This window comes from Kogia breviceps, chromosome 2 (assembly GCF_026419965.1).
Source record: "Kogia breviceps isolate mKogBre1 chromosome 2, mKogBre1 haplotype 1, whole genome shotgun sequence".
NCBI classification, from domain to species: Eukaryota; Metazoa; Chordata; class Mammalia; order Artiodactyla; family Physeteridae; genus Kogia; species Kogia breviceps.
The window spans coordinates 63,553,399-63,570,972 of NC_081311.1; the positions used below are offsets into that span (position 1 = coordinate 63,553,399).

Genomic DNA, 17,574 nt, shown 5'->3' on the forward strand with positions numbered 1-17,574 from the left:
CAGGCCTGGTGCTCTTCTCTCTGCTGCCCGAAGTGCTTGGCCCTGGCTTTTTTTTTTTTTTTTTTTTTTTTTGCGGTACGCGGGCCTCTCACTGTTGTGGCCTCTCCCGTTGCGGAGCACAGGCTCCGGACGCGCAGCCTCAGCGGCCATGGCTCACGGGCCTAGCCACTCCGCGGCATGTGGGATCTTCCCGGACCGGGGCACGAACCCGTGTCCCCTGCATTGGCAGGCGGACTCTCAACCACTGTGCCACCAGGGAAGCCCTTGGCCCTGGCTTTTAAACAGCCATCTGCAAACCATTTTCATCCTCAGTTTTCACCAACTGCTTACCAGTGACATTGCTGGTGCCCCAGGTCCAACATGTGCCCAACAAAATCATCATTCACTCCCAAAGCCTGATTCCCCTTTCTCCATCTCTGTCTCCGGCACCACCTGTCGGTTTCCTCTGACTTGTCTCATTCCAGGCCCATCTGCTTCATTTCTACCGCCACCTCCCACCCCTGTCCCATCCACCTTCCTGGCTGGAATCAGGATGCATTTTACAATGGCTGTGGGCTTGGATTGAGATGAGTTCTTCCAGAGGGAAGTTGTATTTACTTCTATGTCACCTGGGGACCCTACCATACCCAGGTGATGTCCCACTAACTTTCCTGATTGAGGTTTTTGGGCCGCACTGGCTTCGGCTGCAAATCCACAGGAGTACCAGCTTGTGGTTCAAGTTCCCTAGTGAGGTTTTTTTGTCCCCCTCGGTCCACCCAATGCCAAGGTCAAGACGGGTACTTGGGGCTTCCCTGGTGGCACAGTGGTTAAGAATTCACCTGCCAATGCAGGGAACATGGGTTCGAGCCCTGGTCCAGGAAGATCCCACATTCCGAGGAGCAACTAAGCCCGTGCACCACAGCTACTGAGCCTGCGCTCTAGAGCACGCGAGCCACAACTACTGAAGCCCGCGTGCCTAGAGCCCATGCTCTGCAACGAGAAGCCTGTGCACAGCAAAGAAGAGTAGCCCCTGCTCGCCGCAACTAGAGAAAGCCCGCACGCAGCAGCGAAGACCCAACACAGCCAAAAATAAATAAATAAATTTATTATTATTATTTTTTAAAAGGTACTTGCTGCCCTTTCTGCATGGTAATTCATGTCTTGCTAGCTCTTAAACTGAATGTGTCCTGGATTTGTGTGGGGTCTCCTACTGGACACTCCATCTTGGAAATGTATTCTTTCTTACAATAAGGGCATATCTTACAACTAATGGTGTTTTGAAACTAAATGAAATATGGTGTTAGACCCTGATGAACTGTCTCCCCTTTTCCAGCTTCACCCTCACCAATCCCTTCTTCCCAGGGAGCTACCACTGTTTGGCCCCAAGGCCATGGATACTTAGACCTGACAGATACGCCCCGATTTCTTAGCTCACGCTTGTTTCCTGCAGCCCTCTCCTTCCTTCTGGATTCACTTCTGTTTCTCCCAGTGAGGCCTCTGTGGTCCTTTCAGCAAGAGTCTGAGGGCTTCTGACTCTCAATTTTTGCATGTCTGTAATTCTGCATCTTTCACCCTCCCTGTTGAATAATAACAAAGTAATACATGGACTTCTTAGTTGACAGTTTTTCCCCTCAGTGCTTTGGAGATACTTCTTTTCTGTCTCCAAGCATCCTTTGTTGCTGATGAGAAGTCGGCTGTCAGGAGAACCATTTTTACAAACACTCTGCCTTTCGTTGGGTTGCTTTTCAGGTTTCTCTTGATTTTTCAACTTTAGAGATGTCATCACGATGGGCCAGGTTTTGTTTGGTTTTTTTTGGTTTTGTTTTTGGTTTAGCTACACCACGTGGCTTTCAGGATCTTGCTCAGGGATTGAGCTCGAGCCCGTGACAGTGAAAGCGTGGAGTCCTAACCACTGGACTGCCAGGGAATTCCTGATGGGCCAGGTTTTGGATTTATTTTGATTTAATATACTCAGTGTTTTCAACGTGAGGACTCGTGGGTTTCATTCTGGAAAATTCTCAGCCATGATCTTTTTTTTTAAAATTGAGGGATAGTTGATTTACAACATATTAGTTTCTGGTGCGCAACATAGTGCTTCAAAATTTTTATAGATTATACTTCATTTAAAGTTATTATAAAATATTGGCTACATTGGCTATATTCCCTGCGTTGTACAATATATCCTTGTAGCTTATTTATTTCACACATAGTAGTTTGTATCGCTTCATCTTTTCACATACTGCCTCTCTACCTCCTATTTTCTGCCTCTAGAACTGTTTAGAAGCGTGTTGGAGGCTCTCACTCTATGTAGAGAAGCTATTTTTCTCTCCTTCCCACCCCATCAGGCAGTTTGCAAGACCCCCGCAGTTAGGATCCTGTCTTACAAGGATGATTCAGGGCTCTGTCTCATGGTCATATAGGGGAGGTGGTAGATCCCGACACTGAGCCAGTGGGCCACGTGGCCCTGGGCCTGGGCGAGGGGCTCTCTGCTCCCTCCTGCTACTCTAGAAAACAGATTTCACACGAGCCATAGCCCTGAGTGGTGGTCAGAGCCTTGGCTTCCTGTAAGAGCTTGGGAGTTGCATCCAGCCCTTGCTTTGAGCAGCGAGCCTGGCTCCTGGTCCCTTCCAAGCGTGAGGTGACTCCGGTCCCATCAGCAGGTAAGAGTTGACCTCCTGATGGCTCTGCATGTTACCAGACCTGGAGCCCAGCCCGCGGCTTCCACGTCCCCCTGCTGCTGCTGCCTGCAGCTCTTCTCTGTCCACGTGGATGTTTATTTATTTATTTATTTTGCCATGCCGTGCAGCATGTGGGATTTTAGTTCCCTGACCAGGGACCGAACCTGTGCCCCCTGCATTGGGAGTGTGGAATCTTAACCACTGGACCGCCAGGGAAGTCCTGGATATTTATTTTATATTTCAGTGTGGCTCTGTCTTAAAATTTTAAAAAGGAAATTCTATCATCATATGGGGAGTGGTATGTGCAGACGGTAAAGTGCGGACTCATGTTCTTTCTCGACCGAAACCCCATTACTTTTCTAGCTATCAAATCTGATCATCACAGCCCCCAGCTCCTACTCTCATCTGTATAGGGTCTAATCCAGACCCTTAGCACAGCCCAAGGGCAAGGCTCATCTCTGGCTGCTATTCCTCTCTTTCACCCCACTGTTCCTGACTGAGCCTTCTCACACACAGGTCTTATATCCTCCCGGGCGCCTCCCCAACTCCCCCAAGCAGAGAGCATGGCTCCCTCTCTGTGCCCCACTTGTGTGTCTGTCTCTCCTTGACTGTCCAGTGCTTGAGGGCAGGAGTGGGTTTTATTTGTCTTTGGAGCCCCAGCGCCAGGGCAGCACTTGGCACTGACTAGATGGTCCCTGGAGGTGGGTGGGGACACGGATCTGAAGTTGGGCCCACCTGTCAAAAAGTTATCCAATATTCTTGAAAATAAGTGTTCAAACAAAAACCTGTGCACAAATGTTCAGAGCAGCTCTATTCACAATAGCCAAAGGTGGAAACAACCCAAGTGATGAATGCATAAACAAATGGAATAGCATTCAGTCGTAGAAAGGAATGAAGTGCTGATACACGGTACAACATGGGTGAACCTCGAAAACATTTTAAGTGAAAGAAGCCAGACACAGAAGATCACATATTATACGATTCCACTTACATGAAATATCCAGAAGAGGCAAATCCATCAAAAGAGAAGGCGGACTGGTGGTTGCCAGGGGTTGGGGGAGGGATGATGTGACTACTTGATGGGTGTGGGGTTTCCACAGAAGGTGATTAAAAGTTCTGGGACTAGATAGTGGTGATGGAGGAATAGCACTGAGTGTACTTAATGCCACCACATTGTACAATGTTTAAAGGTTACAATGGTAAATTTTGTCATGTGTATTTTCCACACACACACAAAGTTACCCAATTGCTCTAGACCATTTTGGGGTGAGCTGGGATGCAATTTGGCTTGAACTATCCAGACACTTTATAGTCCCCAAAGTGTACGAAATGATCTACACAGGCCTGCTCAAATTATCTGAGAGATGCTAAAATAGCTTCCTGATTGGTTATGGCCTCTTTTGCTCTGCAAACTGAATGTGCGTGAAGCATGTCATGCTGGAGGGGAAGGTGGTGAGGCTGTGCAGGGAACATGGCCCGGTTCCACACTTACCTTCAGCTACTTCCAAAGGGCCCTGGGACTTGCGAAGCTCCTTTACTGTTTCCAAGAACTCTTTCCCCCCAGCCTTTTCCAAGGCCTTACCTGTGAAGGAAACAATGGAAATCCACTGTGGTTGCTCTTTTCATTCATTAATTACACTGACAGAGTTTTACTAGGTCTTCAAAAAATTGCTTAGAAAGTAAGAATCAAACTTTGCAATTGAAATCCTGTTTGCCAGTGGTCACTGGTGACAGGGGTCCCTGGGCTTCTGTCCAGTGGGACTTAGATTTTAGCAAACTCTTTTTTTAAAAGAATTATTTAATATTTTATTTAATATTGCTTCTAATGTATCATAGGAGTTACTTCCCCAAAATGTTAATCACAGCTGGATTATTTGGGAAATGTGGCAATGTTGTTTCTGTAAGTATATCACATTATAAGTCGTCTACTGGAGATCCAAAGGGGTTTGCTTTTGTGGAATGTGAAACAAAGCACAAGCAGCAAAAGCTATTAAGGCAGGCCCAGGACCTTTTGTTAGAACAGGGGAGAGGAAAAGAAGTAGCTCTGAAGATGAAGAATGCCTCACTCCCAAATCAGAGATTTTAAAAATGACTCAAGGAGGGGGAGTCAAGATGGTGGTTAGGGAAGACGCGGAGTTAGCGTCTCCCCACAACTAGGGCACCTGCTGGCCGCTGGCAGGGGGCTCTGATGCCCAAGGAGACGGGAGGAACCCCAAAGTGAAACAGTAGGATGCAGGGGGACTGAGGGGGAGAAGTGGAGACCAGACAGGATCAGTGCCCCTGAGGCCGGGGAGATCAGGAGAGGCAGGCAGGAGGGGCCCTCCCAGACCTCAATAACAGGAGAGGAGAGGAGGGCTTTGCCCCACCCACTCGAGCCCAGGAATCCTCATGGGCTCCCAGGTGAGGTCCTCCGCCCTCTGAGACCAGGGGTGGGGTGCATGCTTGGGCCCCTTCCGTTCCTTGAGCCTAAGCCCCACCCTCCACAGATCCCAGGGCCTTTTCCAGCCCTGTGGGTCCTAAGCATAGGCCCCACCCACCACTCAAATCTTGCTTAGGCCCCGCCCTCCACAGCCAAGGCCTTTACCCACCCACCCTCTTTTTTTTTTTCTTCCTTTTCCCTCCTCTTTTTCTACTATTGTGGTACTGATGTACCTTCTGGTTGTTGATTCATCTATATTTTTATTTTTATATTCTTTCTAACATATCTGTTAGTTTCCTAGTCTAATTTTATTTTTTACTTTGTTATTGTTCTTTATTTCTTTGCCACCCCATGCGGCTTGCGGGATCTTTGTTCACGAGCTAGGGGTCAGGCCAAAGCTCCTGTGGTGGGAGCTCTGAGTCCGAACCACTGGACTAAGAGAGAACCTCAGAGCCCAGGGAATATTCATCAGAGTGAGGTCTCATGGAGTTCCTCATATCAGCGCCAAGACCCAGCTCTACCCAGTAGCCTACAAACTCCAGTGTTGAAAGCCTCAGGCCAAACAACCAGTAAGACAGGAACACAATCCCACTCAAACAAGCAAAAAAAAAATGAGAAGGCAAAAAAATATGTCACAGATGAAGGAGCAAGGTAAAAACCTACAAGAACAAATAAATGAAGAGGAAGTAGGCAATCTACCTCAAAGAGAATTCAGAGTAATGATAGTAAAGATGATCCAGAATCTCAGAAATAGAATGGAGGCACGGACTGAGAAAACACAAGAAATGTTGGGTTTTTTTCTTTGCGTTACGTGGGCCTCTCACTGTTGTGGCCTCTCCCATTGCGGAGCACAGCCTCCGGACGCGCAGGCTCAGCGGCCATGGCTCACGGGCCCAGCCGCTCCGCGGCACGTGGGATCCTCCCAGACCAGGGCACAAACCCGCGTCCCCTGCATCGGCAGGCGGACTCTAAACCACTGCACCACCAGGGAAGCCACAAGAAATGTTTAACAAAGATCTAGAAGAACTAAAGAACAAACAGAGATGAACAACACAATAACTGAAATGAAAAATACACTAGAAGGAATCAGTAACAGAATAACTGAGGCACAAGAACGAATAGGTGAGCTGGAAGACAAAATGGTGGAAATAACTGCCAAGGAGCAGAATAAAGAAAAAAGAATGAAAAGAACTGAAGACAATCTCAGAGACCTCTGGGACAACACTAAACGTACCAACATTCGAATTATAGGGGTCCCAGAAGAAGAGAAAAAGAAAGGGTCTGAGAAAATATTTGAAGAGATTATAGTCGAAAACTTCCCTACAATGGGAAGGGAAATAGTCACCTAAGTCCAGGAAGCACAGAGTCCTATACAGGATAAACCCTAGGAAAAACACATCAAGACATATTAATCAAACTGACAAAAAATATTAAAAGCATCAAGGGAAAAAGAAAAAATAACTTACAAAGGAATCTCGATAAGGTTATCAGATGATTTTTCGGCAGAAACTCTGCAGGCCAGAAGGGAGTGGCAGGATATACTTAAAGTGTTGAAAGAGAAAAACATACAACCAAGATTACCCAGCAAGGATCTCATTCATATTTGATGGAGAAGTCAAAAACTTTTCCGACAAGCAAAAACTAAAAGAATTTAGCACCACCAAACCAGCTTTACAACAAACGCTAAAGAAAATTCTCTAGGCACTAAACACAGAGGGGAAAAAAGACCCACAAAAACAAACCCAAATCAGTTAAGAAAATGGTAATAGGAACATACATATCAATAATAACCTTGAATGTAAATGGATTAAATGCCCAACCGAAAGACACAGACTGGCTGAATGGATACAAAAACAAGACCCATATATATGCTGTCTACAAGAGACCCACTTCAGACCTAGGGACACAAACAGACTGAAAATGAAGGGATGGAAAAAGATATTCCATGCAAATGGAAATCAAATGAAAGCTGGAGTAGCAATACTAGTATCAGATAAAATAGACTTTAAAATAAAGACTGTCACAAGAGATAAGGAGGGACACTACATAATGATCAAAGGATCACTCCAAGAAGAAGATATAAAAATTATAAATGTTTATGCACCCAACATAGGAGCACCTCAATACATAAGGCAAATGCTAACAACTATGAAAGGAGAAATCAACAATAACACAATAATAGTAGGGGACTTTAACACCCCACTTATACCAATGTACAGAGCATCCAAACAGAAAATAAATAAACACAAGCTTTAAATGACACAACAGACCAGATAGATTTAATTGATATTTATAGAACATTCCACCCAAAAGTTGCAGAATACACTGTCTTCTCAAGTGCACACGGAACATTCTCCAGGATAGATCACACCTTGGGTCACAAATCAAGCCTTGGAAAATTTAAGAAAATTGAAATAGTATCAAGCATCTTTTCTGACCACAATGCTATGAGACTGGAAATCAATTACAGGAAAAAAACTGTAAAAAACACAAATACATGGAGGCTAAACAGTGCACTACTAAATAACCAAGAGATCACTGAAGAAATCAAAGAAAAAATTAAAAAAATACATAGAAACAAATGACAACGAAAGCATGACAACCCAAAACCTATGGGACGCAGCAAAAGCAGTTCTAAGAGGGAAGTTTACAGCCATTCAATCTCACCTCAAGAAACAAAAAAAATCTCAAATAAACAGTCTAACCCTACACCTAAAGCAACTAGAGAAAGAACAAAGAAAACCCAAAGTCAGTAGAAGGAAAGAAATCATAAAGGTCAGAGCAGAAATAAATGAGATAGAAACGAAGAAAACAATAGCAAAGATCAATAAAACTAAAAGCTGGTTCTTTGAGAAGATAAAACAAAATTGATAAACACTTAGCCAGACTCATCAAGAAAAAAAGGGAGGATGCAAATCAACAAAATTAGAAATGAAAAAGGAGAAACCACAACTGACGCTGCAGAAATACAAAGGATTATAAGAGACTACTACAAACAACTAGATGCCAATAAAATGGACAACCATGAAGAAATGGACAAATTCTTGGAAAGGTACAATTTTCCAAGACTGAACCAGGAAGAATTAGAAAATATAAACAGACCTATCACAAGTAACGAAATTGAAACCATAATTAAAAATCAAACCAAAGTCCAGGACCAGATGGCTTCACAGGTGAATTCTATCAAACATTTAGAGAAGAGCTAACACTGATCCTTCTCACACTCTACCAAAAAATTGCAAAGGGAGAAACACTCCCAAATTCATTCTACGAAGCCACTATCACCCTGATACCAAAACCAGAAAAAGATATCACAAAAAAAAGAAAATTATAGACCAATATCACTGATGAACATAGATGCAAAAATCCCGAACAAAATATTAGCAAACAGAATCCAACAGCACATTAAAAGGATCATACGCCATGATCAAATGGGATTTATCCCAGGGATGCAAGGATTCTTCAATATACGCAAAAAAATCAATGTGATATACCACCATTACAGATTAAGGAATAAAAACCATATGATCATCTCAATAGATGCAGAAAAAGCTTTTGACAAAATTCAACACCAATTTATCATAAAAAACTTTCCAGAAAATGGGCATAGAGGGAACCTAACTCAACATATAAACGTATATGACAAACCCAACAGCAAGCATCATACTCAAGGGTGAAAAACTGAAAGCTTTTCCACCAAGATCAGGAACAAGACAAGGATGTCCACTCTTGCCACTCTTATTCAACATAGTCAACTATATTCAACTATGGACGTTCCTTAAAAAACTAAAAATAGAACTACCGTATGACCCGGCAATCCCACTACTGGTCATATACCCTGAGAAAACCATAACTGAAAAAGAGACATGTACCACAGGTTCATTGCAGCACCATTTACAATAGCAAGGACACGGAACCAACCTAAATGTCCATTGACAGAAGAATGGATAAAGAAGATGTGGCACATCTATACAATGGAATATTACTGAGCCATAAAAGGAAACGAAATTGAGTTATTTATAGTGAGGTGGATGGACCTAGAGTTTGTTATACAGAGTGAGGTAAGTCAGAAAGAGAAAAACAAATACCGTATACTAATGCATATATATAGAATTAAAAAAAAAGGTACTGATGAACCTAGTTGCAGGGCAGGAATAAAGAGGTAGACATAGAGAATGGACTTGAGGACTTGGGATGGAAGGGGGAAGCTGGGGAGAAGTGAGAGTAGCATCGACATATATACACTACCAAATGTAAAATAGTTGGCTGGTGGGAAGCAGCAACATAGCACAGGGAGATTGGCTCTGTGCTTTGCAATGACCTAGAGGGGCGGGATAGGGAGGATGGGAGGGAGGCTTAAGAGGGAGGGAATATGGGGACATGTGTATGCATATGGCTGATTCGCTTTGTTGTGCAACAGAAACTAAGTATTGTGAAGCAATTATACTCCAATAAAGATCTATTTAGAAAAAAATGACCCAAAGAGACAACAATAAAAAAGAAGCTTCAGAAGTTTGCAAAGAGGGAATTCCCTGGCAGTCCGGTGGTTAGGACTTGGCGCTTTCACTGCCAGGGCCCGGGGTTCAATCCCAGGTCGGGGAACTAAGATCCTACAAGCCGCACAGCACGGCCAAGAAAAAAAAAAAAAAAAAAGTTTGCAAAGAAAGCAAAGGTATTTATAACTTTAAGGTTAGGGTTAGATAAATAAGATTTTCATTTTCCTTATGTCTTTATTTCTTAACTTGATATTTAATTTAGAATTAGAAGTCTCTACTGAAGAGGAAAATGATACTGGAGATATAAAAGATGGATCCCTCTTGAAAGCAAAAAGGAAGCATAAGAAAAAACATAAGGAGAGGCATAAAATGGGAGAAGAGGTTATACCATTGTGAGTACTATCAAAGTCCGTCAGCAGTGCTAGTTATATTGTTGGCAATTGACATATTCCATGGAAACTCTTTAAAGGATCCTTTTAGGGGGTGATTTGGCCATAAAGCAGTCTCATGACACGAACCCTAAAGTGATCTTTTCAAAAAATTGAGGCTCCGGTGTTCTGATCTCTGGGTTTGGTACCCGTGTGGTATTGATTAAATTCAGTGTCTTGATTTGATGGCAGCACTCCACACTGGAGGGGATCTCACAAAACCCTGCAGCCTGCCTCTTGTCACCAGCTCCTAAGCTGGGTCCCAGAGCCACCCTTGGGGATGCAGTCACGACCTTGTTGCTGGGGGGTGGGCGGCAGGCCCCAGGTGACAGATGGCTTATCAGGAACCTCTGAGTGGAGAGCTCTGGGGTCCTGTTCCCATCTCACCACCACCTATGTGTTGTAAGTCCCTGGGGCCAAAGGACAGACACAGGCCCGGGGCAGGTTGGAATGTTGTTCCCCCAACTTGGGCCTTGGTTTCCAATGGAAAATGCAGAGCTTTGCAAGGCTAATCTCTAAGGACATTTCTGCTGGGAAATCCCTCAAATTTTTGATGGTAGGACAATTCTCTACGCCATATTTCAGGGTTGTGCTTCTAGAGAGGCCAAGTGGAACCCCCAGGAGATGGCAGGACTCCACCTCCAGCGCAGCAGGAGCCCCACCTATGTGCACCAGCGGATCCTTATGCCCCTGAGATGACATGTGGGTGTTTTGTCCAGACCAGGATGACTGCTGCTCTTGGGTAGGAGATGAGGTATTTCCCCTAATGCATTTTCATCTTCACATGAATTTGGTGAACTGGATGTCTGGGGCAAGTCTCAGTTCTCTCTCTCTTTGTGGTTATTATTATTAGTTGTTATAATTATTCAGATGATGATGATGATTATTGTTATTATTATTATTCAGTTCAGAGGCTTCCCTAGAGGCTGAGTGAGGGAGCCTCCCCACACCACACTCAGACACTCAAGTATGTTTGGAGGGGCACAGTACGATGTGCCGATCACTTGGGAAAAATATTGATTCCAGCAATCACTTTCCACTGACGCGCGGATGGAGGGGTTTCTCCATTAATGTGCTTGGGTTTCACGACACTATTTGGTTATGGTGATCGCAGGCTATGGCAAGTGCCTCTAAGTCTCCTTTCTGCCCCTCAGGCCCCTGGCCAGTTTCGATCTGCTGGATCACAGAAGCCTGGAGAAGGCCAAGTAGCTGAAGCTGGTAGCCAAGTTCACTGTGAGAAGCAGGGGAAACAGGTCTAGGCTTCTGTGCTCTGCTTTCAGGGGTCAAATGGGACCATGTAAAAATCAAGATGAGCCCACCCTCTTCCCTGAAGACATTTAGGAATAAAGTAGTCTGTAGAGTTGATGAGGGGGGACTTCCCCTGTGTGGAAGACTCCAGTGAAGAAGTGAAGAAGGAATCAGAATATCTAGGATTAGAATATCTCCCCTTTGCGACCCCTAACGAATGGACAAAACTAGAGAAGGAGCATCATGAGAGAGTGGGGCTCCTCCTGATGGGAGAACATTCCATCACTGCCCAAGTAGTCTTGCTACAAGTTTTTGAACCTGAATCTAATTAAGCCTCTGGATCCAACTACCAACTTCTAAGAAAAGCAGAGAAGAAACATGTTGAATGACGCTAGGAGGATGGAATCAACAAAATCCAGACTGTGGGAAACCCTGCAGGACAAACGGCCCAGCTTCTTCAACAAATAAATTGCTAAGAAAAAAGGAGAGAGACAAAGGGGGATCCAATGGGTTATAAGCGACTTATCAACCAATTGTAACGTGTGAACTTATTGGGGCCTGAATCAAATAAACAAATTTTTAAAAATTGACGTGTATGATGCAGTTGGCATTTGAACACTGGATACATGAAGATATTAATTTAAATTTTTTAGCTATGATAGTGGTCTTGTGATAATGGTATGTTGTAAAAAAATAACCCTTGTCATTCTGAAATATTCACAGATCATATGTGTGGGGGGAATGTGGGTGGGGGTAGGGCTGAAACGAACTTGGTCATGTGGGTAGATGATGATTGCAATGGGGTATGCAGGGTTTCATTACACTCTTCTGCTATTTTTGTGTAGGCTTGAACTTTTCTGTAATAACTTATAAAGTCTTAAAAAGAATAAACCAGGGCCTTATCTGCGTGGGGAGATTAGTTTGGGCGACAGTAGTGGAGAATGGGATCATGATGGGAGGGACCCCTTCTAACAACTCTGCAACCATGAAGGAGACTATCATTTATCAAATGCCTATGAGCCCGGCGCTGTGCTAAGCTCCCTCTTTGTATTATCTTATTTAATCTTCATAGCACCTCTATGAGACACGTACTGTTGTCATCCTCACACGTTGAGGAAACTGAGGTTCAGAGAGGTTAAGAAAACTGCCTATAGTCACACAGCTAAATCCAGGACATGGACCCACACTGGCTCCAAAACCTCCACTGAGGCTGGGATCTGACCTCGAGTTTTTGCTTCAATACCAGTGTTTTTTCTATCCTACCATCACCCACCCTTTAAAAAATAGAAATATCTTTATAGTTTTCCTGATATAAAAATGCAAATACTATAGGAATGAGAAAGAAGGTAAAACTTTAAAAGATAAACTTGTTTTGTTGGAGAGAAGCTAGAACACACTTCAAAACAGAGCTCAAGATTAAGGCCACGAGAGGGAGTCTTTCCACACAGAGGGAGTTGAGGGGCTGGGTTTGAAGAGTAGAGGAATTTTCACCATCTCTGTCTGTGAGCCAGAGAAATCCTCTTTCTCTGTAATACTGTTTTTTGTTTTTGTTTCCCCCCACCCAGTGCTATCTTATTTCCTTTTCAGCAAAGCAAGTGGCCTCTGATGCCAAGGGGGAAATACAGGTGAGCCTGGCAGCTACCATCCAGGGCTGAGCTACTAGCACTGGCCCCAAATCACCTACCTCAGAAGCAAGCCCTGTATCCCAGGGACAAAACCCTTTCTTTGCCCATTTCTGTCTTGTAAAAATCGGTGAGATGGTGACTCAGAAATGGTCTTATTATTATTTCTAGTGCCTGGAGGCTTAGCCTCCAGGTTCCTCCACCTAGCCTAGTAACAGATGCCTCCAACCACTCGTGGGACAGGTGGCAATCCACTGGTGAAAGAACTCAGTGTATAGCCTTACAGGCCACCTAACTTTTTCCAGATGTCCACTTCCTTTTTACCAATGGTGTTCTCAGTATTTCAGCTTAAAATATATGTAGAGGTTTACCCAAAACATGTCAACAATATTTAGAGTAACACCACTCATTACAGCCCAAATTGGAAACTGCCCCAGTGCCATCAATGGTACAATGGATCAACAAACTGTGTTATATTCCTACAGTGGAATACTGTACAGTAAAGAAAATGAACCACAACCACACTCAACAACATGGGTTGATTTCACAAAGTTAAGCAAACGGAGACAGACACAAAAGGAGACATACTGCATGATTTCATTTATATAACATCAGAAACAGATGACACCCCTCTATGCTGTTAGAAGACAGGAGAGTGGTGGGGGCTTCCCTGGTGGTCCAGTGGTTAAGACTTGGCGCTTCCACTGCAGGGGGCACGGGTTCGATCCCTGGTCAGGGAACTAAGATCCCACATGCCTCAAGGCACAGCCAAAAATAAAAAAACCAGAAGACAGGATAGTGGTTACCCTCGGAGAGAATGGTGACCGGGACAAGGGATGAGAGGCCCTGTGGGGAGCTGGTAAGCTTGTGTTTCATGATTAAGGTGCTGGTCCCAGTTTTGTTCGCTTGGAGAAAAATTCATCAAGCTGTGCGTTAATTATCTGGTTTTGTATAATACTTCAATAAAAATTTCAAAAATATTTGAAGACTTGGAACAAAATTAGTTTTTCTCTAGTAATGCTGTTCAATTACACACGAAGGCAGAGCTTGATTTGACACGGTCCGCCAAGCAGGGGCTATCCAGCTGACAATGACCGACTTCACGAGAACTTGCCAGAACAGTAGCTATTCTATGGCACCTCTCCCGAAATCTCAGAACCTTACCGATATCTTCCTTGAGGTCAATTTCAGCTGTGGTTGGGTGGACGATGCCCTCCACTCTCATGGAGCCAATATGGCTGATGTCACTCTGGGTCAAGGACAGCTGCATTGGGAAAAGAAGATGCAGAGTGTGGGCGAGATCAAGGCCTATGGAAAATCTTCATGTTTTACTCACATCTGTTCATTCTCTCAATTGCTTGTGTCAACAGAAAGGGCTGTGCATGGAGTGACCATCTGACGTTTCCAAGGTGTGTGGTTTTCAACAGGCTCTTCTGAGCTCAGTGGATTTGTTGTTCACCCTGAGGCTAGCAGCAAATGTGCCTCCCTTTTTGGGGGCAGGACCGGGACCTCCCTCCTATTCTCTTCCCTATAGCGTATGCCTTCGTTTCCCATCCGGGTGGCCTTCGTGTTCGATATCGTAATTCTCTGAGTAGCTCCTGCAAGAAGCTACTCGGTTCCCTGCATTCTCTCCAGAGCAGCACAGACCTGCGGGGGCAGGGATGTAAAGCCAACCACTTTGCTGGACAGAAGTGAGGGGCTCTGGGATTCTGACCTCTACGCCTGGCCGCCTTGACTTTTGGGGCCACCCTCTTTAGGGCTACGCTTGTGACATGCTGTCCCATGTGCCCATAGCTGAGCGGAATGGAAGCCATTCTCCATTGTCTCCCCATGTGAGCTAGAACTTCTTGCTCCCCTAGATAAGGGAGAGAAAGCGAATCATCACATAACCACAGATAGCCCCGAGAGTGGACATAAATTCCACCTCTTTGCTTCCCCTGCTTTCATCGGTGATGAATTAGGAACCCGCCACGTTTATGCTCTTCTCAGAACATGCTCTTCCCAGTTGCTTCAACAGAGGTTCATACTACCGTCAGGCCGCAAACATTCGCTACCCGATATGATTAACTGACTGTTTCCACGGGTATCATATTGCAACCCCAGTTGACTTGGTAGATAAATTGTCTGTTATGCTTGTGGGAATGAATAATTTGTATGTCTGGCTGGGCTGCTGTTGTGCTGCTGAAGAGTTTTCAAATGTATAACCCTGTTTGTTTTGTTTCTGCAGCCTAGAAAGGCAAGCAGACTGAATTACTGGCAAATAGTTCATTTCTAACGCCAGGAATATTCAGGGAACATATCTTTCTATTTTCCTTCTTTGATAAATTACATCACACCATGTAAAGCAGGCCTCCCAAAGGCTGGTGGAGAAAGTTAGCTATGGATTTTTTTTGGTGAGCAAGAGATATCTGGGACATGGAGACCAGAAAGATCCACTATGGGTACCTCTGGTTGACCAGTGTCAGCATGAACAATTCTCAGCACTAAAGAGCTTGTTTATCCTCACAATGCAGACATTGCCATAGCTCTTTAGTTTAAAAATGAATAATTCAAGACCAGAGTGAAAGTCATATTAGGGAAGGAAGGGATGAAGGAGGCTTCATTGCTTGTAAACAGTAGGTTATAAAAATGCAATAGTGTTTTATGACAGCACATTACAATTCTCTTTATTACCTTCTGCCCTAGAACAAGGCTTTTAGAAGACAGGATGGTGAATCCATCCCCGGGCCCATCTTCAGAGGTGGAATTTGAAGTCCCTTCTTTATCGCTGTCCTTTGGTTTGGACTGTTGGTAGAAATCAGAAGGACAGATCAGAAATAATCCAGAAAAAGCCCAAAGTGGCTTTGAAGTCTTTCCCATGGTTACCACCAAGTTGGATATGAACGGGAGTGGTCAGATGTTAGGTTCTGTTGTTTTCAACAGAGGGAAGCAAGGGACAGCAATATGGGGAAAACAAAAGGATACTGCAAAAATCAAGCGTATTAAGGGGTTCACATGTACCCACAGTCTTTGCTCAAACCTGGACACAGGTATGTTATTCTTGTTCTTTTCAACGCCTACAGCTTCTGATAATAAGCCAAGTGGGGTCATTCATAGTGCACTGCTCAACTTCCCTTCTCTCCAGGATTCCCCTGGGGCACAGCGGCCGAGAAATGAACTCTTACACCATCTTTTTTGCCATCATGGAGGTCTGGGGAATGAAAAGTTGACAACCCCCAAAGCAGCGCTGTCCAATAGAACTTCATTCCCTCGTGGACACGTTCTATCTTTGTGCTGCTTTGCGCTGTTGAGCACGTGAAATGTGGCTGGTGCAACCAAAGAACTGAATTTGATTTCATTTTCAGTAATTTAAATGCAAATTTATTTTTTTATTTTTAATTTTTTTTGCGGTACGCGGGCCTCTCACTGTTGTGGCCTCTCCTGTTGCGGAGCACAGGCCCCGGATGCACAGGCTCAGCGGCCATGGCTCACGGGCCCAGCTACTCCGCGGCATGTGGGATCTTCACAGACCGGGGCGCGAACCCATGTCCGCTGCATCGGCAGGCGGACCCTCAACCACTGCGCCACCAGGGAAGCCCTAAATGCAAATTTAAATAGCCACACGTGGCTCGCAGTTGCCGTACTGGGCAGCATATGAAAGTGTTACTCCACAAATGGCACCTCTGAGCTATAGCTACTTACCCAAAACACCTGAAATGCCATTGGATGAACTCAGGCGACTATCTGTGGGAAGCTAAAGGTGTGTCAGTATGTCACATGGGGAGAGATGGAAAGTAGAGTTCCAGGTCAGCTCTCTCACTTGAGATTTTGGTGAGGTCAGTGGAGGGGATCTGGAAACATGAAAACCACCCACGTGTGGGGGTTGGAAAACTCTAGTAGACCCTGCATGATGATCTGAGCGCGTCTCAAAGGCCCTTTATTCTTTTTCACACACATTCCTATCATTTTCTCCCAGCACCAAGCTGAGGCGGGTCCCCAGTCCTTCGGGGATGCTGGCCACGCCCTTCTCTTTGGATGGTTCAACTTTCCTTCCGTTCTGTGAGAGTTCTGAGCTCATAGACGCCACTGGGCTCACCTTTTTGGATGTCCGTGGTTTGGCAGCCTTCGATTTCTTGCCCCCCTTCTTGCCCGACGTGGCCTTCCTTCCTCTTTTCTCTGGGGGAGGGGAGAGGATAGTTTCTGACTTGCCTTTGGTCCCTCGTTTTTTGGCCAGCAGTTCAGGGTGAATTCTGGGCAGGACGCCTCCGCTGGCGATGGTCACTCCTTTTAGCAGCTGAAGAGACAGAGAAGGCGTGAGCTCAGACAGCAAAGAGCTCGTTGGTTCTGGATTTAATACGGTTCTAACTGTTGGCAAAACAAGTGTTAAATCTGGTCTCTGCTTTCCAAAGAAACTGCATAATACATGATTTAACTGGTTGTCCCTGTCTCACGGATGGGGCTTTTCTCTGTAGGTAACAAGGCATCCCGAGATCTTGTACAGAAAGCAAAACAAGCAAAGCAAAATGAAAGCGTATAAAGGTTGAAACCAGGGATGTTGCCCAGAGCTTGGAGATTCCTGACATAACCGAGGATAAAGAGCTTCAGACGTGGGAGCACAGCTTGACAAAATGAGGTTCAAAGGTTAATGCAAGGGCTAGACCCAGTTAACAACAGATCCCACTCCTTTGATCATGCATTCCATCAGTAAAATGTTTGACCACACAC

The 17,574-nt window shown here is 44.8% G+C and overlaps 3 protein-coding genes across 14 annotated transcripts in view; 2 read left to right on the top strand and 1 right to left on the bottom strand.

Annotated features, from left to right (window-relative positions):
- TYSND1 (trypsin like peroxisomal matrix peptidase 1) overlaps positions 1-17,574 on the top strand; it is a 1,185,869-nt gene that overhangs the window by 38,634 nt on the left and 1,129,661 nt on the right. The window lies entirely within an intron of this gene.
- The window catches only part of AIFM2 (apoptosis inducing factor mitochondria associated 2), a 130,029-nt gene that overhangs the window by 23,161 nt on the left and 89,294 nt on the right, over positions 1-17,574 (top strand). For 2 of the 11 annotated variants that reach the window (XM_059053262.2, XM_067025464.1), the window contains 2 exons: positions 9,835-9,964; positions 10,586-11,834. The exons of 5 other annotated variants lie outside the window; for them this stretch is intronic. In XM_059053262.2, coding sequence (XP_058909245.1) covers positions 9,835-9,964; positions 10,586-10,694 — 239 coding nt within the window. In that variant the 3' untranslated portion in view covers positions 10,695-11,834. Of the gene's footprint in view, positions 1-9,834; positions 9,965-10,585; positions 11,835-17,574 lie in introns of those variants that run through there. 4 more of the 11 variants (XR_010838950.1, XM_059053269.2, XM_067025467.1 and 1 more) reach the window with 4 other exon arrangements.
- MACROH2A2 (macroH2A.2 histone) overlaps positions 1-17,574 on the bottom strand; it is a 53,661-nt gene that overhangs the window by 5,999 nt on the left and 30,088 nt on the right. The window contains exons 4-7 of one of the 2 annotated variants that reach the window (XM_067025471.1): positions 16,946-17,143; positions 15,544-15,654; positions 14,035-14,134; positions 4,150-4,239 (exon numbers count right to left, since the gene is read on the bottom strand). In XM_067025471.1, the coding sequence (XP_066881572.1) occupies positions 4,150-4,239; positions 14,035-14,134; positions 15,544-15,654; positions 16,946-17,143 (499 nt within the window). Of the gene's footprint in view, positions 1-4,149; positions 4,240-14,029; positions 14,135-15,543; positions 15,655-16,945; positions 17,144-17,574 lie in introns of both variants that reach the window. The other variant, XM_059053272.2, reaches the window with a different exon arrangement.